Source organism: Dermacentor silvarum, chromosome 7 (assembly GCF_013339745.2).
Source record: "Dermacentor silvarum isolate Dsil-2018 chromosome 7, BIME_Dsil_1.4, whole genome shotgun sequence".
NCBI lineage: Eukaryota > Metazoa > Arthropoda > Arachnida > Ixodida > Ixodidae > Dermacentor > Dermacentor silvarum.
In genome coordinates this window covers 53339003-53360882 of record NC_051160.1, presented here as the reverse complement: position 1 = coordinate 53360882, position 21880 = coordinate 53339003, and the positions used below count along the sequence as shown (strand labels likewise).

General features: G+C 46.2%; 1 protein-coding gene across 1 annotated transcript in view; it reads right to left on the bottom strand.

Moving 5' to 3' along the window:
* LOC119458858 (uncharacterized) overlaps positions 1 to 21503 on the bottom strand; it is a 32800-nt gene extending 11297 nt beyond the window's left edge. Inside the window, 13 exon segments of the mRNA XM_049671477.1 lie at positions 2993 to 3073; positions 4219 to 4389; positions 5908 to 5965; positions 7797 to 7920; positions 8800 to 8905; positions 9691 to 9790; positions 10233 to 10627; positions 14513 to 14677; positions 14679 to 14792; positions 14876 to 14889; positions 15600 to 15685; positions 20653 to 20786; positions 21277 to 21503. Coding sequence (XP_049527434.1) covers positions 2993 to 3073; positions 4219 to 4389; positions 5908 to 5965; positions 7797 to 7920; positions 8800 to 8905; positions 9691 to 9790; positions 10233 to 10627; positions 14513 to 14677; positions 14679 to 14792; positions 14876 to 14889; positions 15600 to 15685; positions 20653 to 20729 — 1491 coding nt within the window. The 5' untranslated portion in view covers positions 20730 to 20786; positions 21277 to 21503.
* Between the last annotated feature and the right edge of the window lie 377 nt (positions 21504 to 21880).

Genomic DNA, 21880 nt, shown 5'->3' with positions numbered 1-21880 from the left:
GAGCAAACGCGCCTTCTTCGGACGCGCGAGAGGCCGTGGGGGAGGGGGAGGGAAGGGAGGCGACGTTTAGCTGCGGCACCAAGTGCCTATTTATATCAGAGGCTCCAGCAACAGTCACCAACGCCGCACGCATTTTGAGCTAACGCGGGCAAAACGCCGATGGCGTCGACAACAGTTCTGCGTGTTGTTGCTACCAAAGCCGCTCACCTTACTTCGTATGACATTGCTGTGTTGCTATCGCATTCATTGCTTCGCCCTTAGGGCGAAACTGTGACATTTTTTCGTGATCACTGAGGACAAGCAGGGTTTGGTGACACATTGCAAGATCTGCAAGACTCTTATTCAAGATCAGCTAGGTCTACAAGGTTTGCGAGAATTTTAAATGAAACCTTGCAGATGGCACCTCGAACATTCGGCACTCTGGGTACCGTCACACGGTGCAATACATTGGGCAACACTGTCCAGAAATGGCACATTGTTGGTGGCTCCATTGCACCAAAGCAATGACTGTCAGGATTCAGAAGACATATCTGGACGAGCAGTGGTAGGCAATGCTGGCCAATGTGTTGCCCAGTGTGATAACACCTGTAATATGGTGCCAGCGACAACTATTTGGACGCAAAAAAAGGGCAGATTTGTGCTCCAAGGTGCTCACAGATTTGCTTTTTTTTCAGAACAGGTCTTTTGTAAGCAAGCAAATGTAAAATGTAGGACAAGATTGGTGCCACAACTGTGAAAACAGGATACCAGCTCCAATAAAATAATGTCACTTTTATAATTAGTAAATTGCAGTTAATCACAGATAATAACTGATGCAATCACATTGAATCTCAACCAAATTAAAGCAGAGTTGGTCAATTTCATTAAACTTTCCTACAGACGACCTTGCTGGTACAGCAGATTTTAATTAGTTTGACTATGATTTATAGAATTTTCAGTTAATTCGATCCTGACCGAAGGTCCCAGCCAGCGCGCATATATTTATATGGGTCCAAACATTCATTATTTCGATCCAAAAATTGGCCTTTGCCAGATAATTCAATCTTAAACAGTCCTAACACACGCGCCTGACCCCAATAGCGGCCCCTTTAGTGGCATTGTCTGTTTCGGCAGAGATCAGGGGATAGTGAATGCGCTGAACGCACATCATCTCTCATCAAGAACAGCTATTTTTCGGCATGCCCTGGGACGATTTCCAAGCAATAACCATAGCTCACAATGTCTCATTACGGTATTTAACTGAGTCTTAACACACTTTTTCTTAACACACAGGAATAGTTGGGCCGGGCCGTAAGCTGCCTGCACGGTGCAATCACACAAAACCAAAACCGCCTATGCGGCAGTCATATGGTTAACCGCAAAATAGAAATGTATTGCGGCGAAGCCAACTTTAGGAAACCAGCCGCCTTCGTGCAACACCTTCGTGCAACATTGGCCATTTTTACAGCTAAAAATTCGAGTGCGCGTTAAGATTTCTACTAGGTTTAGGAGCTTAAATTTCATTTCTATGTTACTTTTCTACTTTGGAAACATAGAAAGTTGGCACGTGTTTGATTTGGAGGCATGTTAGAATAGGGCAAATACTGCCAAGTGAACCATCAGTGTGCTCTGGTGTTTTTTCTGCATCTTGTTTAATTTAACCCGCCAGATAATTCAACCAATTACATCGGTCCCATCAGGGTCGAATTAATGTAAGTCAACTGTAATAGCTCCTTACACTGTTCCGTCAGCTCTTTTGGTGCCTTTTATCTATCAGTGTGTGTCAGTGTCTCCTAGCATGCCTGACTACGCACATGTGATAGCAGTCTACATAGCATGACCTCCAGGTTAGCCAGTGCAGTTTGTGGGGATGCATGACTCTCACGCGTCCCCTGATGTTGTTTCCCCGCATGGCTCCTGTCTCCTGTAATCCGGCTTTGCCGCATGGCCTAACGGCAGTGGCAGTCGGTGTGGTTACGGCGTATTACAAGAGATGGAGTGAGTGTTGCACTGCTAACGCCACCGAACGGCAGGGTCACTTGGGCTCAAAAGGGAGAAGGCGAATCCTCTTTGGTGTGGGGTCGCTGAGCAGCGCGGACACTTCGCGCGTGCGCCGACCCGCTTCGCAGGACCGTCCCGAGAAGGCTTAGGAGCACGACACCGGAATGGACGAACATGGACTGTTAGAACGTGCCACCGCTCGCGTGACCATATACGTGAATGACTAGGCGTTGGTGTCTAGCATGCGGGCAAACATATTCGCTCGCTATCTCATCGCGGTGAGTCGGACCTCCTTGATTTGTCGTGCAACCATTGGCGTAGTAATTCGACTAGCATGCATTAGTGTATGAAAGCTGCAATAAATGCCCTTTTGATTGTTTGCACTACTGTGTTGTCATTCCTTTGTCCCAAGAGCACAGGTGAGACCCCACAAGTTGTGCAAGAAACTCTGCTTAGTGTGGGCTGTTTGAAATGCGGGATAATTGTGCAGTGCCTATCATTTTTTGTTCCAGCGAGCATCGAAACAAAAAATAATAGGTGTAACATTAAGACAAGGGGAGACGGCGATGTGTATTATATAGCAAACAGGCGTAGTTGATATTCCAGTTAAGATTAAGAGAAAGGTTTAACAGGTCATACAATGCATAGAGCAGACAATTGGTGCTTTATTGAAGTAACAGTACAAGGGCAAAGCGCATATGAAACAGCAGAGGACTAGGTGTTGTGATGAGTTTAGAAAACCCGCAAACTTAGGATGGAGTAAGCTCAAGCGTGACAGGTGTAACTGGATATCGCTGGGAGAGGCCATCACCCTGCGCTGGACATAAATTACAACAATGATGGTGACGTGGAGCACCTTCAGCTATAATTTTCTCTGCAGCTAGGTGTCTTGTCACTAAAACAACTGTTGCAAGGTTTCTAGAAGAGCAATCTGACAATCTAAGATTGGTTCGGCAATCACCTCGTATGTTTATGAGGAGAGATGAATAAACACAAGGAATTTGTTGCTCACATTGCTTGAGCATCCCCAGTTCTCGCTCTTCCAGATGGCTTTCATGTGCAGCTCTTGAACTTCCTTCTCGAGGACTTTAACCTGAACAGACAGGAAAAGAAAGACAATTTCTGATTAAGAATGTGAAAAGGGATACGGGAGATCAGCTTCCAGCAAAATCACAACACGAGAACAAGATAGCACTGAAATATGCCTATTTGTCTATTAAGAGACGTACACCCGGGCCAATTAGGTGCATAGGAATTAGGAACCTCCCATTAACATTCTGAACAAATCTGCATCTGAATTCAAAATCTGAACTCAGATTCTTCTGAACTCCACTGAGCATAGGACCGTTGTGAAATTTGCATGCAGTGTGTTGCCTACTAAGCACTCGCTGTCATTGTGCCGGAACACTTGCTGTACACAATCGTGTTTTTGTTGGCAGACCTGCACCTGCATTTAGTGAGAGCATCTGTGCATTAAGCTTTTTGTGCGCGTGCTGCTCATGGCGGTGCTTGGGTACAGTGCATATCTTTTTGAGTCAACGTGGCGGCAGCGGGCTGCTTTTGTTTCTCAAAGAGGCCACAGAGAACGGCGGTGCGTTAGGCTTATCGCTTATGAAAAACATGCAGTATGCTTCCGATGGTGCTGCGCACTATGCCACATGTGCTGCTGAGCACACAGTTGAAGATGCTTATCGCAATAGGGTTGGCAGTGATAACTCATATCAGCACGTTCGTCGGTGGTTATATTCTTTGCCGAGGCCGCCACCACACCTCCATTAATTTCCGATGCTTATCATCATACCTGCACAGAAGCTGCAATCATTGGTTAGCCCGGTATATGTACTTTTCACAAAGGAAGATCTTTTGTGGCACAGAGTGGTAACAGCCACGTCAAGAGTCGAGGTGGCGCTTTGAACGTTCCGCAACAAAATGTGATTGTGGCACACACTAACGAGTAAGCATACGACGAGCCGCTACGGCTTAAGTGATCAGCCAGTACATTAGTCTCTGTGGAGACTGGGTCGCGGATTTGTCGCAACTGCGTTTAAAGCATTAGTACGCTTTAAGTGGGTACATGTTAAAGAGATTTCACTGTATCTACTTCAGCTAAGGTGCAGCACTGCACTCTAATCAATGGAGCCATTGAAGACATTCATGTGGAGGCCTGTTTAAGAAAGGGGTACGTTTATGGGGGTACGCTTCTCAGCCAATAAAGAAGAAGCTGACGACAACAGTGACCTTTTCGAGTGCAACGTCCCGCTCGGCCTGGATGGCCCGCAGCCGGTGCCGTGCCCTCTTGCCTCGGTGGTCACGCAGACGCTGCACAGTCGCCAGCAGCGTCTCCTGGTGGCGCGTCACCCGTGCTGGCGCCCAGCTACCTTCCAGACCCTGGAGTATCTTGTCAAGACCCTGCAAAGGCAAAACGATGATGCCACCACTGGCTGGCAAATGTTGGCATATAAACAGTGGTGCAGCCATTCACACAACGCAGCAAGCGCTGAAACTAGCTTGCACGCTGGTACAGCAGCTTCACAGCACAACAGGACACTAACAACACAATGAAGCCTTGCAACCAGCTTGGACAAACTCTGCTAGTAGCATCAGAAGGCAATGATAGAGATAGAGCGAGAGGGCTAAATGGAAGCTGAAGATGTCAGCCCCGATATATGCAGGACGTGTTACTTCAGATGACGTATTTGAAATTACCGTATTTATCCAAATCTATCGTGTGCCTTGTTTCCAAGAAAATGGGTCTGTGAATTGCCAACGCATTACAATCGGATACATAACCAAAACCGTGGTCATGGCGTTGGCAACAGCCCACTGTCAGAGCCCTCAGACGGAGCACCATCGCCATCCCAAAAAGGTGACTAAGCATGTTTTTGTGAAGGTCGCTGTTGGTTCATTTTGCGCGCAACTGTTATTTTGAGCGGTATTTTCGGCCACTAACATTTGGAGGTACTATCACTTTCGCAAGACTCGGCACTGGATGTATCAGCAGAATTGGCCCCACCGTTCCTGGTGCTATGCCAAGCTCGTTATCTGCGCACAGTGCCAGGAAGGCTGTCAGACGCATACATCGACAAGTTCGATGCAGTCTCGCGAAAGTGATAGTAGTATCTCTAAAGTAATCATTTGAGGAACACCGCCTCTGTGTACTTGGTGTCTGCAGCCAATGAAGCGCAAATGGCGGTGACGACATGCCGCTTTCATTAAAAGTTCATTTAAAAAGAAAATCCCGTCTGTGAAGGTAAATTCTGCACGTCTCCCCGTTTTCTAATGGTGAACGTGGGGGGCATTGCTATATTTTTCTTTTATGAATCGGCAGTATATTACATTCAGGTGCACTTCTATGTTCTTACCGCTAAGCCCGAAAAAATTGGGTGCACGTTAGATTCGGGGGCACATTGGAATCGGGTAAATACGGTACATCAAGGGGACAAGAAAATAAACAGAGAAAAAAAAGACAAGGAATAAACAAACAAATCAAGCACACATGACTAAGAGAAGTTCAAAGAATGTCTACAAGACCTGACTGGCGTAAGTATACCAGCAGGGCCTTCGCGGCTTGGACTGCATCCCCACTTCTGTCTCAAGGTCCTAAATATCACTAGCCCATATTTGTCCCCGTGTATCAGGTCGTTGCTGCTAAGTGCGCGGTGGCAGAGCGGCGACAGTGACACACAGCATGTGCTGAATATCATCAGATAGTTTTGCACTTGTAAACCAGGAAACTGAGTTGCCCGATCTTAAACAAAATGCCAGTGGTATAGGCTACACACAGCACTAGACCTAGCAAGAGTTGTAATAAAAGCCACTTGGCAGCAGCGTGACAAATTGGTTTAAATGAATGGCATCGGAGCGCTGCCAATAAATCACTGCATCTCCACAAACAAAATCCAGGAAGGAAACGTCAAACAGACTCACACTCAGGACCAGGTTGTCGCAGTTCTCTTCATCGCCTGAGCCATCTGATGCATCACTCCTGAGAGCACAATAGAGAAAAAATGAAAGTCAGGCCAATAATCAGCTCCTTCAATGTGCAGCAAGCTAACCACGACATTGATTGTTCTGGATGCAAACTCATGAAATTTTCAGCCAAACTGATTTCGTTCAAAGGACATGCAAAGCTCACACCAGTATTTGCCTCTGTGTTCAGCTTAGCAATCTTTCCTCTATTTAGCTGTAGCTCGCTGGCACTACGAGTTACATATTTAAATGCTCTCATATCTGCTTCCCTGCCCCTATATCAATATTAAAAAAAAGGAAAAAAAAAGGGAGGATCCCCACTTTTTATTGATCACCTGTGCATGCTGGCATAATGTGAAAGTAAAACATCTCTCATGATGCCTCACTACGAATCTGGGGCATCCTTTCAGCCACAGGTGTTACATGGTACATGAAACTTGCCAACAGAGCCTCATATGCTGTATTATGGCAACAAGACTTCCAAATTCTAGACCATTGCTATGCAATGAGAGAGAAGAATAAAGGTAACCGAGGAGTTTGACTTTTTCTAACAGCAAAATGAAGCGGTCCACCACCACTGCTGCGAGTAGTGATGGCTAAAACTACTACGGCCATGTTAATTACACATACACAATTACCCAAGAAAGTGGACGGGGAACAGTCGCAGTCATAGTTCAATTGGTAGAGCACTGCACACATGCGGACACTGTGGATTCGGCTCCCTCTGGTGACAAGCTTTCTTCTCTCCCACTTTTACTTCCCTTTGCATTATTACTTCCACATTTAAGTTAAGCACATGGTTAATCTTCCCAATGCTTTCCTCAGCCTGTTTGTCCGCAGGCTCAATAAGGTAGTTACATAAGAGCCGCTCATTCTTTTTTTTTTTTCCACACCTTTTCTGAGAGTTGTAAATGAAGGTGTAGATTACTTGTCTCGTTCATATGATAGCAGACTGGCAGGAAGAATCACGATGACAATGACCAAAGGAAAAATGGTCTTTAATGGAAAAACGCCTGCTATCTAAAAAAAAAGTAAGCAAATCGACAGCAGCGAGACTGACTAGCACAGCCGTTGGTCAACAGACAAAGCAATGTAATTTACAATCAGCCTTTACATTTATGCCTGGCCCTATGGCGTTCTAAATCCACCGGCAGAGACCACAGTGATTTAAGAATTTACTATGTGCACTGCGTGCGATTTGTTAAGGACAGGCTTGTCTTTACACAATTGCTTACAGCAATGGTGACATTACAGAGATTGATGCACTGAGCACACCTCACACAAAAACCGAATGCAAAAACCTATCAGCATGTAGGCAACATACGCAGCTCCCCAAGATTACAATTTTCCTGTTCTTACCATGTGCCACGTGATCACCGTGCACTATTTTACTCCTAGATTCACTGCCTTAATAAGCAAAAGGCATAGTGTCTACTGTGATAAGTTAGGTTTTATATGAAAGTGAGATACAGTGGAATCTCGTTGATACGATTCTGCATAATACCTATTTTTCTTATATACCATTTCTTTTTCTTATTTATGATTATGTTCGGATAATACGTTTTATTTTCCGGTTCCCATGAAGATCATATCAACGAGATTCGACTGTATACATCATCTTTTATGCTCTGTATTACCACTACTGTAATAGCCTTTTGGGGCCTCATTACAAGTTTGGGGGCTAACAGTATCAACAAACAGACAAACAAACAAACAAACAAGATACAGTAACCATAGTGTGTGTTATTGCCAAAAATGGTGCACTGTCAATTGCACTGGGACGTGGAATGTTGAGTTTGCAATGTCAGAACAGGCAGAATGGGAAAGAAAGAGCCTGTGTCACCGACCTTGCTTCTGCTAGCTTCTGCAGTTCCTTCTGGTACAGGTCCAGGCTTTGGTTGGCACTTGCCAGCCGCTCACTGATTGAGTCGTCCCGTTCTCGCTGTGCGTAGTATACGTCTGCCAACAGTTCTGCAACAATCAGTGTTGTTGTTTTTTAATGTAAACAAAATGTTAGTCAACGGCATTAGCTTTCACTGTTGATGCCTCATTGGTTACAAATAAGGATGCAGCCCTTTACTTGCACTCGTAAACATCTACAGCAATAGATTTTGTAAGAAGCTTTGCAACTCCAACAGGCAAGTTTACAATCAGTTAGATCATTTTTGTACGCAAGTTGACACAACTGCATGAGCGGAGTTTGGGGTGAAAATTACCACTCAATGTATGGTCGCACTGGCGACAGCAGGGCTAACGTGTGCTTTGAAAACTGAACATTAGCGTAGATGCATTGCACATAAGACATTCGGTTAGAGCTCATGTTGGTGAGAGAAATAAGACTATACTCATCATTTCTTTAATATGTGTGTCATTGGACATGCTAATTAAAAATAAATTAAATTCTGGGATTTTACATGCCAAAACCACGACATGATTATCAGGCACACCGTAGTTAACATGATGGCAGACTGGCAGGAAGATTCACGATGGCAATGAGCAAAGAAAAATTTTGACCCCCTGGGGTTCTTCACCATGCACCCAATGCACGGTGAATGGGCGTTTTTGCATTTCGCCCCCGTCGAAACGCGGCTGCTGTGGCCAGGATTCGATCCCACGCCAGCGGGCTTAGCAGCGCAATGCCAAAGCCACTACATCACCACGGCAAGTGGCATGCTAATTCAAGGAAAGATAGCATTCCTCGATGGGCAGTGCTTGCAACAATGCATTGGGCTGATCATAAGAGCAAGTGGGATTTTTTGCTATACACATTGACAATAACATTGAGTAATCTCACCAACCAGCTGACGCCAGTTAAAGGATGAAAGAAGGGAGGGCAATGCCCCCACAAACCTGCAAAGCTGACACCATTGGCCGAGGTGGAGAGAGACTTGTCTGGCGACTTTATTCTTCGCAGCAGCTCCAGCTGCGACTGAAGGTGCTGCACCTGGTTCCACAGCTGTGCATTGACAAACAAGTTATAAGCACTAGCATGGCAGCCCCAATTATTTGACTAATATGGCTAGTGAAGCTCTGTACTCTAACTAGACATTTGAACAATGAAAAACATTGGTGTACTGAACTCTGGATTCATTTTTTACCATCTGGAGTTTTTCTATGTGCACCAATATCCGACAAAATAGGTGTTTCACTGTTTTTGCAGCTCCCTTTGCAGTCTTGGAACACAGGTTTCTTAGCACAGCTGCCGACACCTTTAGAACCAATGAACTTGTCAATCAATCAGCCAATCAGCTAATCAATAAATCAATCAATCACACTGCAATTTGATTGATTGTGAATTCAACCCATGACTCTTAGCAAAATCATTTGTTGGGCGAATTTGTACATGTTTATTAATACAAAAAGACGAGCACAAAATGTAGTATGAAAACGAAGCAGCACTCATCCTATCATCTTCCTTGGGGTCATGCTATTTCATGCTCGTCTTTTGATGTTCATGACCTTCTGCCCACAAGTGGAACACCACAGTTGCCAAGTCACCCAAGTGAAAAGCATGAATGAATAAAAAAACGGGACTGTGATAATAAAACGATTGCAATAATCTTTGATTTAGTCTGCTTGTCAATAGTATGACTGCCTCTGCACTGCCAGTTACCATTGGCATCATTCAATCAGTGTAACGGAAAATAGAATGTAACACCATTACGTAAAAAATATTCTTGCATGCCATTGAAACAGTGAGAAAACTTGAGCCCTTTACAACTGCAGCAAGTCTGAACTTACCTTGCTGTTAATTTCTTGGAGTGCTTTCACTTCTTCGGGTATCGCTGCTCGTGCCCGCAAAGTTGCAGAATGATCTGGTTTGCTATTGACCAAGCCGGACCTGAATGACAAGCCACTTTCACTCTATAGCAGACTACACACTCCGGTTTGCTGCTTCAATCTTAGAAGCCTGTATTGTCTAAACTGATGACGTCTTTGGAACATCTGAACCATGCCAGAGACATCACTTAAACACTGAATTGGGCAGACACTGATTTACAATCACTGATTTTCTTAGGCCATGAAGGCCTAAGAAAATCGAAAAAAAAAATTATTCTGTCAAGCTACAGTGGAGATTACTGCTGTAAAATGGCCAACAAATGACTCTCATAAGAAATAGAGGTTTGCAAAGACCGAAGGAAACATCAAGCAAAAGACACTGTAATGGGTGGTGGTAACCACGTTGGAACTACAGAAAGGTGGCTCTGATTTGGCCAAAATGACTTGCCAGCACTTCTAAGTTGATGACCTAAACTCAAATGAAAGAATCAAGCTGAACCCACCTAGGTCGATATGTCCAGATGCCTGGATTATCTGCCTGCTCCTCATCAACTTCGTCTAGATGGATGACGGGGTCGCTGTGAGTCCGGCGTGGGCTGCCAGGGGGCGCCACAAGCCAGGCTGGTGTGCAACCACCGTTGGCACCGCCTATAGTTGCAGTGGACCTGTCACTTTCAACACACCCTCGGCGACACGTGGAAGTACTCAATGAGCCGGGAGTCGCCGCTGTGGCAACTGTTAGGATGGGTCGCGATACAACGTCGGGGATGTCCCGCTCCGAGCTTCCGACAGGACTCGGCGGGAAATTGGCATAGTGCAAAGGGGTTGAGCTTGTTGGGAGGTGTGAAGGTCTCGTGTGCAAAACATTTCGTGTGGAAGTTCCCGCTGGTTGGCTGGGCTGCGAGTTCAGTAACAAAACGTTTTACAAGGGCAAAAAAGGAATGAAGTCTCATGCAGCGCACACAAACTTGCAAAGCAATAGCTGGGCATCTGCCGTCTCATGAGCTGCTTTTTTTTCACCCACATTTCCAGCTACAGTTGCTATGAGCTGGTTGCGTTTGGCTAAATCGAGTACTTTCCACAGAGCAAGATGACGAAAGTGCTAACAATGACTGTTGCAGTTCTAAGAGAAGCCTCAGCAATAATAATGAATCTGTAACTGAAAGAACCTGTGCCAAGACTTCTATAGCACAAGGTAGCTTCAGTTAGATTCATTGCCAATGCCATACTTCCAGTAATACGTAAATGTAGACAGCAGAATAGCAGCACCATAACAACGACACTAACTATTGTAGGGACACTCAACTCTGGCGTTCCCTGATGCCAATCTTCACCGCACTACTCTCACGTATTCTGATGTTCAGCTTCCCCGCATGACGCACATGCAATGGTGGGAGCCAGCATCAGAGTCGCACAACTACAAAATATGGCACAAACTCTGCTATGCTAGTGCCATCTAACGGCCTAGATAGCTCGGGCACGACACGAAGTTACTTCACCCTCTTTGGCTGCAGGATGTCAGGGAGCATGGATCAACCACTAGCTGATTGGTGAGCTCCACGGCACTTTTCTGTGCATGGCTTTCTCACTTCGCTTTGGAGTGCAGCACCAGCACGGGCAAAAACAATCCCTGGGATGCATTTTGTTGACCATATGTGTGAGTGGCCCAATCTTCGGAATCCAGAATGGCCTCTCATTAATTCAATAGCTTCCCTTACTGCCACTTTCCCTTGGCAGCCAGGCGCATGTCCTGTCGGTATGTGTTCATCTACATCTCTTTTGTGCCGTTGTTTTCTTGAAGTATGACTCACCAACTAGCTCAAACTGAGGGGCAACAAAAGAAACTAAAAGAAAGTTCTGCCTGGAATAGCTAGGCTACACATACAAAATGTCAAAAGCAGAGCGATGCACATAAAACACTGAGAATAAGTGTACATGTTCATGCCCATTAACGATATTCTGTTTCTCCGGGTATCACACCAAAGCAACTCATTGAAGCGCTAATCCTTTGCAAGGAGCAAATTCCATTTGTCAAATGGCATAGCAAGCGTGAAAGCATGAAACCCGTGTTCAGCATGGCATGCACACACAAGGAGGCCATGAAATTGCATTACATTTATCCTGTCGGATAGGAACATTTTGCATTCTGACAAGTCTGCCTTTTTTGGGAAGATTGGTTACACCACAAGAGGTGGAACAAACACAAGGCACACTGGGTGTTGATATACAGATAACTCGGCACTCTACAACTCTTGTCCTCGGCACTTCTTGTCCTTTACACGCCAAAACCACAAACTGATTATGAGGCACGCCGTAGTAGGGGACTCTGGAATAATTTGGACCACTTGGAGATCTTTGGGCTTAATGTAGTTTGTCACGCTTAACTCTTTCATTACTGTGCCTATAAAAATAATCAACTTAACAGTTTTTCTGCGCGCTGGCAAACATTTCCGTTGGACTTCTACTAGCAACGTCATGCACAGTCTCAAACGACGACTGAACTTTAACTATTTGCAAGATTTCACAATTTTCAGCAGACTGGGGAGTTTAGAAAAATAAAGCTTTGTCTGAATTTCAATCAATCAATCAAACAATCTTCATTAGTGATAAAAAAAGAGTGGTACACAATGAAACATGCAGAAGGGGGTACCAAGGTTACAAACCACAGACGGGACCGACTAAGTTTGTACACTAAAATTTATTACAGCGAACATACAGGATTTGTCCATGAAGTAATGAGACTGGGTCTGGTAAAAAGAACTTATTGATCCGATCAGTACATATCATTAAAATGCTTCAAAATAGTCTCCTTGGATGTCGATACAATGCTGCCAACGCGATTCACACGCTGCAAAGGCTCCCTGGAAGTCAGCTGCTGTAACCTCTTTCATAGACTCTGTGACAGCCCGTTGGATGGCAGGAACATCGTCAAAACGGTGACCTTTCAGGCTTCTCTTGAGCTTTGGGAACGGGAAAAAGTCTGCCGGGCTCACATCGGGGCTGTACAGTGGCTGTGGCAAGGTTGCAACCTCTATCCGGGCCAGGTAGACAGTCACAACGAAGGGTGGTGTGGGCAGGAGCGTTGCCGTGGTGGAGCTTCCAGCCCCCCCCCCCCCCCTCCGGTTGGCAATCTCCAGTCATTTCCGTTTGACGACTCTGTGAAGGCGCTCAAGGACTTCTTTGTAGAACACAGCATTGACGGCTCGTCCCAGAGGTACACATTTTTGTGGACCACCCCACTCTTGTCAAAAAAGACAATTAACACTGTCTTTACCTTGGACTTAGATATCCTCGCTTTCTTGGGGCGCGAGGAGTTCGCGGTGTGCCACTCCGAATTTTGGCGCTTTTTTTGGGGGGTCGTACTGGAACACCCATGATTTGTCGCCTGTTATTACGCCGTCTACAAAGTCTCATTCCCTTTCTAACTGCACAAACATCTCACGGGAAACGTCAACTCGTCGTTTTTGTTCATCACTCAACACTTCTGGATCCAATTTTCAACAAACCTTCCGCATGTTCAAATTCTCACAAATAATTTTGTGAATCGTTGTTTTGCACATGTTGAGGTCTTCGGCAATTAATGTGATACTCAAACGACGGTCGGAGTCCAGGCCATTTTTTTACTTTGGCACATTTTCATCCAAACCACTCATTGAAGGGTGTCCAGATCGCTCCATGTCTTCAACGGTCTTCCGTCCATTCAACTCACTGAGGGCCCCGTCTTTGTAAGCCTCCTTAACCAAGGCAAGCATCTCGGATGTGGTTTTGCCCAGGTGAAAGCAAAATTTAAGCGCGTACTGCTGCTCCAGCGAACACTCCACTTTTGATGTTTTCTGGCGTGACAAAAACTTGAAAACAGCTTTTGCGCCACTTCAGATCTTGACTCTGTCAGAGACTGCCACCGATGCATTACTTAGCTTAGAATCCCCACCACAAATCCCGCTCGCCAAGCGGCAGGCAGTCTCGTTACTTTGCGGACAAAACCTGTATGATAAAGGCAAATTGAAAATCTTATACTAATAAACACAGCAACAAAAATTTGAACAATGTACAGTCAACGACCAATTTTTCAGACGCCTGATAATTCGGACGGCTTCACGGCACCGCCACGTACCCCATAGAGCCACATAATGTATAAGAACGTCTGAAATTTCGGACGCAGAAAGCCTTCGCCGTCCGATTTTCTGGAATTTGCAAAATTTTGCAAGACGATGCAAAGTTTGTGCTTTGGTCAACTCAGCCACATAATTTTTAAATGACAGCAGCAGCGAAGACACAGAAGCTTCTCTCATGTGTAATTTTCCGATCCAACATCTAGGCTGTTTTGAGGATGTCTCAAACAACGGTAGATGCGCATGAGTGCATGTTACTTTGATAATTTTGTTCGACTGATATCAAGGGCAACTTTATTCTCCTAAGTGTGATTGCTTTTATCCATCAACGTTTTCAACAGTGTATATATATATTATTACAAGCAATCCTTCTCGTAGAGTGGGGTTTTCACTCACACAAGAGCACGCAGTCGATTTCAGACTGACCTTCGACAAAAGCTTGACTAGCAGTCTAATCTCTTGCATTTTGAGCACGGCATGTGCAAATGCGATTAAGGTCTGTAAGGTTGCCCAACGTAAGTATATAATTTCTTCAGGTATTAATATCAGGGGTGCACGTTACAATAGAGTACGCATCAGAATAGAGTAAATACGGTAAATGTCTACATAATTCCCCCCAGACTAAAGCTCTGGCTCATTCATAATGCCAAGCAAACTCCCGCGAATCTCACCGTTGAATGGCACAGCTTGCGCTCCTGTGCAACGCTGAGGGGCAGAGAGCGGAAGTCGTTTCGGCTGTCGGGCATCGGCGTGCCACTACCACCACATCCACCACGGCCACCCCCATAGCTCAGCGAGAAGCAAGGGGGCGTGCCACCGCCAAAGTTTGGCGGGGGGGTCGAGAATCCACTGGCCGTGCTCAGCCCAAGGGTCGCCGTCACTGCGACGCCCCTGCCGACCAGACGTGGTGCTTGGCGAGGGGCGACAGAGGCTGCTGTAACGACTCCGTGTCTGGAAATAGTTCGACAGGAATGTTGTACAAACATAGCTCGCCTCCAAAATGCATCCCGAAAATACCTGGGCATTTCATGCACGCTACGAATGTTTCCTGAGGAAAACATGAAGTGGAACACCAAAGCACTTCACAATGATTCTCGTGACAGGTTACCTCGAAACTTAAGTCTATAGAATCCTACTGAATGAACATGGCTCGAGCACTAAGGGGCTTTAATTGACAACTGCGACATGCACAACAAAGTAAGTACTAAGCCGATTGGCTAACTGCAACACAGAATTTGTGCAAGCAATGTCCACTTCTTCAAAAAATATAGTCCATGCAGCAGCATTATGCTATCTACCATAGGTAAATATATGTAAATCTATCGAGCCTTAAAAAACAAGAACAAGGGAAAGGCAGGTAGGAGGGATCATATGCTTCTAGCTCAATGGCAGATTACAACTATGTGCACGCTTGAGAGATGTCAGTGGAAATTTCAGCATGTTATTGCTCATTAGTGCTACTAAGATACAGATGGCAATGATTCTACATCACACACTTCTAGCATAATGAAACCTCACTGCAAGGTTTTATTGCAAAGCTCAGGCAAGACATGCCCATGCACGTCTGGTGCCTTGTTCTGAAAAATCTTCCCTGGTTAAAAATGAGCCCTAATGACATTGAAGTCTAATGAGGGTGTTACCATTGCCAATGAGAGCACCAAGCATTGTCAAGTGGCAATGGCCTTTCTCTGCTGACATCGCTTAGCATTGTGCACTGCGGAAAGCCGATTCATCACGACAGGTTTTAAGCGTACCAACCTTTTAACGATGTGACCGAGTGCCGCCGTCGGGGTGGCTTGGCAGGGGGATTTCGTTTTGCTCCGGCACTTTCGTTCGAGGATGTACTGTAATGAAGTTAAGGCACAGTCACCAGTGAATGCATCGCACAATATCGTATCTTTACGGAAAACACGGAGAAAAAAAACTGTAAAAGTTGAAAATTTATACATGTTATAATTATACACAGATGGAAGACCAATCACAAGCATATGCGCCTTGTCCTATGTGGTCATACGAGCACAGTTCCTCCCAAGACTTGCTGATAAATTGATTAGACAAATTAAATTCTGGGGTTTTACGTGTCAACACCAGGATATGATTATGAGGTACAATGTAGTGGGGGACTCCGCATTAATTTTGACTCCCTGGGCTTCTTTAATATGCACCTAAATGTAAGCACACAAACGTTTTTGCATTCACCCCAATCAAAATGAAGCCGTTGTGGACGAAAATAAAACCATTACCTCGAGCTCAGCAGCACAGCGCTGTAGTGACTGTGCTATGACAGCGGGTAACTAGGTGGGATAATCAAGCCTTCGAGAGACCTATTATACTGAGTGATGTCAGTTGGCACTGGAAAGAGCCACAAAAGTGACGGTTTGCTGACATCAAGGCAGCTTTACCAACAACACCAGTTCCGTGCTATTACAACCCTCAGAAACCTCAGGTGACATCAGCAGACTGTGGGGATGCGCGACTACCACGCGTCCCCTGATGTTGTTTTCCCTGCATGGCTCCCGTCTCCTGTAATCCGGCTTCGCCGCACGGTGGAGGGTTACACGGGCGCAACAGGGAGAAGGTTGTTCCTCTTCGGGTTGGGGTCGTGAGCGATGCAGACGTCCCGCGCGTGGCTAGGAGCAGGGCACCAGTATGGACGAACACGGATCCTTTGAACGTGCCACCGTTCGCGTGACCGTATGCATGAACGACTAGGCGATGGTGTCGTAGCATGGGGCGAACATATTTGCTCGCTATCCGGTCACGGTGAGTCGGACTTCCTTGATTTGTCGCGCGCCCATGTGAATATTCTATTGGTAGTAATTCGGCTAGCGTGCATTAGTGTATGAAAGGTGCAATAAATGCCCCTTTGTTTGTTTGCACTACTGTGTTGTCGTCCCTATGTCCCAAGAGCGCGAGTGAGACCCCACAAGACATATCGTCATTGGGTTGGGCGCAGTATGTCTACAAGTTGACAATGAAGTGAATTGCCTAGCTGTAGCTTACTCCTCAAGGTCAAAGTCACCACCGGAGGAGAAATATGCCCCCAAGTTGAGACGAAAGCCCTTCCGGTGACGTGGGCCTGTGGCCACTTTCGGATGTATGTGTTTAGTCTGCAATGATGATGATGATAAGTGGTTCTTGAGGGAAAGGGAAAGGTTGGCGCTATCTTCTGCAGCCCTTGAGGGAGCACGGCTCAGCGCCAAGTCTGCAATTTCACATAGAGACTGACCATAAACCTTTAGTGCCTCTCTTCTCCTCAAAAACATTGGCAAACTTGCACACTAAAAACAGTTTACACCCTTTGGGGCATATCCTGCTTAAAATGCATTACATTACTTCAGCGTTACGCATATGTTCCAGGCAAGCACATGCATAATGCAGAAGTATTTTCATGGAAGCCTGAAATTTAGTAAAAGCCTTGCTTCAGTAGTACAGGAGTACGAACTTCTGACAGTTGAACAACTGCCGGCCCATATGCTGACATGCTAAATAGAACCATAGCTGAGCTAAGAAAGACGCGTCAATGCCTTGGGCCTTACACTAATTGGTAAACAAGTGGCCGGAATCAGCGACTCCGAGTGCGCAAATATGCCAGTGTGACTGAGGAGTTGTTTGTCGTACAAGAACTTTTGCTTCAGAGGCTCAAGACTAGTACTTCCACCAAGTCTACACCAGGAAGTGCTTCAGCTAGTACACACTGGTCACCAATGTAGTGCGAGGTCCGGGGCTCAAGCACGAAGAGTCCACTTGGTGGCCTGCCTTCAATAGCGACATCATAGCTTTCATAAGCAGATGTCCGACCTGCGTGAGACACCACTAGCTTCCAAACGAAGCAGAACTTAATACATGTGTTCCTGACCTTCTGGGGCAAGTAGTCAGTACGGGCCTTCCTTTTTTCCTTTTTTTTATAAAGGCAAGCCCTACATCATTTCTGTTGAGCATTATTTGAAGTTGTTCCAACTGGACAAGGTCCAAGCAACACAAACATAGGACGCCAAGCTTTTTTCTTTTTTTTACCAGTTGTTTGCTCGCTTTGGCATCGCAGAGGTGCTTCAGTCAGGCAAAGCACCAGTCTAGTTTGACTGAATTAAAACAATTTTATAGGGGATGGGAGTGAAAAAGGTTGCTCAAGTTCACACTATTCCCAAGGCAATGGGGAGACAGAGAGTTCCATACAAACAGCTCCCATGAAAGAAAATGATCTGTAAGTCGAGCAACATTGCAGAAGCTCTGGATGCTCTGGCACCACAGACCTTCTGGACCTGAAAGAACACTGCCCGGACAACTTTTAATGTGTTGCAGGTTGAAAACAAAATGTCCTTGCGATTCCAGGGCTGCTGGAAATTCAACTGGAGCTACAAGTCCTAATATCGGCATAAGATCAAGCTAAGAAGTTAGCGAGAAGCCAGAGAGTATAGTAAATATCGGGTACAGGGAAAGAAGATGGCACCAGGATGCACCCTCGCATCCTGGTGCCATTGTCTACATAAAGCAAGGGGCACAGCAGCAAGGAACAGGAGCCTAGAGATCATATGTTGAGCACACATTTAAAGGCAATGTGTATACGAGGTCTGTTAGAAAAGTATTCGACCTTATTATTTATTTTTTTTGCGAACACCTGATGGATATAAAACAAGCGTGCTTGCATCAGCCAACCTTGAACCTTCGTGCGCATGCATGAATTTTTTCCCGCCTGCCGATAGCGTCAGTCGCTTGGACGCAGCACTTGAGTGGGGTAGTGCGCAGTGTTCTCGTCAGTTTTTTTATTGCAGGGAAAATGACAGAGCAACTGGAACAACGCTACTGCATCAAATTTTGCCAGAAACTGGGCGACAGCCAAGTGGATTCTGACGGCTTTCGGCGACGATGCTATGAGCAGCACACAGATTAAGGAGTGGTACAACCGGTTTCAAGACGGCCGCACATCAGTGGAGAGCGAGCCACGCTCCGGTCGGCCATCAACAGTGATGCTGACTGCTTTCTTTGACTCCCGCAGTGTGGAACACCACGAGTACGCACCACAGGGTCAAACAATCACCAAAGAGTACTACAGGAATGTCTTCCGTCGCCCACGTGATGCTGTGTGGCACAAGAGACCGGAGTTGTGGTCAACAGGAAATTGGCGCATCCATCACGACAATGCTCCTGCACATTCCTCGCACTTGATTCAGACTTCTTTATCGAAAAACCAGACTCCTGTAGTTCAACAGGCTCCTTACTCTCCTGATATGGCCCCCTGCGACTTCTGGCTGTTTCCCAAAATCAAGAGGACATTGAAAGGAGCGCGATTTCAGACAAGAGAGGACATTATGGCTGCAACGACAGCTGAGCTAAACTCCATTCCGAAAGAGGCCTTCTCAGAATGCTTCCAACAATGGCAGCACCGCTGGGAGAAGTGTGTGGAGTCCCAAGGAGACTACTTTGAGGGTGATTAGGTTTCGAATGCTCCAGTTATGCCAGATTTTTTTCTTCGGCCAAAGGTCCGATACCTTTCTAACAGACCTTGTATCCCATGAGGAAATACCTCTAAGAGGTACCTCAAAACACACCGCCCTTGTTGGACCTGAATGACACCGTCACAGGCTGGGCACACCACTCGCAACAGTGAAACTGCGAGGCCACCACAATGCCTGAACTTGTGATAACAGTTGACTCTAAGAAAAGGAAGAGTCATATGTGGGCATACGAGCATACTATCACCGCCACCCCCAGCATGCTAGCCACAATCATTTACTGGGTAGCAAGGCACGGGAGCATGTGCTTTGGAATGACCGGTTTAGCCCGTAGCCATATTGAGCACTAGCATGAAGATCAGTGCTGTTACCAGGTGGTCCGACAATCAATTACCTTGGTTATGCGACACACCTAAAGGCAGTTTCTTATAGGCAATATAGAATGCTGGCTGCAATGGCATTTTACCTTCCAGCAATGGCAGCAAAAATAAAATTTAGGAAACTAGTGCACTGCCAGAGGCAAAAGCAAGAAAAGGCAGAATGAGTGGTAGTACAATGGCCTACATTTCACCCACCTGGTGCACAGCTGGTTGACAGACAAACCGCACTCAGGCGAGACATCTGGTTATCACACTATTGACCTGTTGATCTCATGCTGGCCAAATAATTATTTTTGTACTTACAGAGCGAAAGAGTGCGTAGCAACAAGCTGCAAAATTAGTACACTCTTTCTTCCTAAATGAAAGTGTACTGCTCTCAAGTCACATCTTAAGTTGATTAAAATGTTTCCAAACGCTGACAATAAAAAAAATATGCACTGCCAACATTAAGTGCAGTAGAGTATATGCAATGCTGCAACTAATTAACAGAAACTGACACAACGCAGGCTCTGTTTCGGTTCCCGGCTCGCAAGGAATATCACATTTGAAAGCGATATAAAGGTGCACGATGTAACGCATTTCGACTAAGCAAAAACTAAGCTTTTACCCGCGTCCAAAGGCACTCGTGAAAGCTCCGAGCAGGGCGTCTACAGCCTGACTCGTGACTACAACACTCACTCCCACGCGCAGCACATGCTGTATATGACAGCTGCCATCGTAATTTTCGCCCGTCGAGTTCTCATCCACATAGGAGTCCACGTCGTCGGCGCCGCGACGTTGAACGGCTCTGAGGTTCCGTGGCGCAAAAACACGTGCGACCCAAAACGGCTACACATTCGACGATTTATTTATTATTATTTTTTTTTCAACTATCGTAAACCATACCGGGCGCAAACACGTCAACACGGCAGAGGGAACACCACGCGCGATTCCGTTTTCCCCGCCCCAAGGGAAAGCAATCGTCGCCGCCTCGCTTACCTCAGGCTCGAATCATCGGGCGGTGTTTCGTGATTGTGCGACGCACCGTCCGAGACTCGCAAAGCCGCTCGATCCATTCACAGAACGACCGGCAAACTCATCTGGGGCATACGGGCAAGTCAGCGACCGCCAATCTGAAAGCGGAAAGAAAACGTCAACACGGTGTTCGGCGGGACACACCGGCGGGCAGAGATAAACGGAAAGAGATCACACGCGGCACACAAATAGTTTACCGATGGAGTAGCACAAGTTTACTGTTGGTCGTTCGCCGAACCAGCAGCTCTTTCAAGGCACGTCATCAGCGAACAAGCAGCGCAGCACCTACTTTCGGCAAGCTGCATGTAGTGGGTCGTAATTGGGCGCGGATAGCGGCGATTAATCACAGCCCTTCGGCCCGCTTTTATGATCACGGTCAAGAGTGGGTTGATTGCCCTGCGTAACACTCCAAGAAGGTGTGGGGGGCTGATCGCGGAACAGACAGAAACATAAGGAAACAAACGGGACGTGGGACGGTGCCAACATCGAAGTGTGACATGCATACGAACAAGTGGTTCTCGCGGTTCAACGCACGACAGCGACGGCACGGCGTGTTTGAGCGGTCAACACAAGAAGCACGCAACTTACGCGTCGTCTTCGCACTGTTGGCTTGCGAAGCAAAGGACGCGATGCGTACTTTTTCACCGGAGGTGCGCCCCTTCGCAACAATCGCAGTTTTGACAGCACGGCATAGAGGAAGCTCCAGCTGAGAAACGCTCCCGATCACAGCAGCAAGAGAAACACGTATTTGATAGCATAGCAGCAGGGGTGTTTGTGTTTGCCTAGCTAGGTGGCACGGCGAACGCAAACGGCGCGACGGTGAAACAGCGCGAAGGACGTGAGAGGCCGACACTTCTTTTTTTTTTTTTTTTTTTTTTTTTTTTTTTTTTTTTTTTTTGAGCTGCCACTGGTTTGTTGTTGCCGCGTGTGAGAGATCCGGAAGCTGTCATTCTTTCGAATGAGCTTTAACGCGAGTTTCGTTTGAAACAATCGGTACTGTCAACGCGAGTGTCAACGTGACGGTTTGTAGGCTGTCAAATCATTTGGAAAAACCCTTATGTTCGATGCCCGGGCCGCATCGCCATCGGCGAGAAGCCCGGGCGCAATTTATGAAAGGTTAAAGCACCACCGTGGATTCAAGTTGCTGTATCAACGCTAAAATTTCCTGGAAGAGGTGTTTTATAGTAGGGAT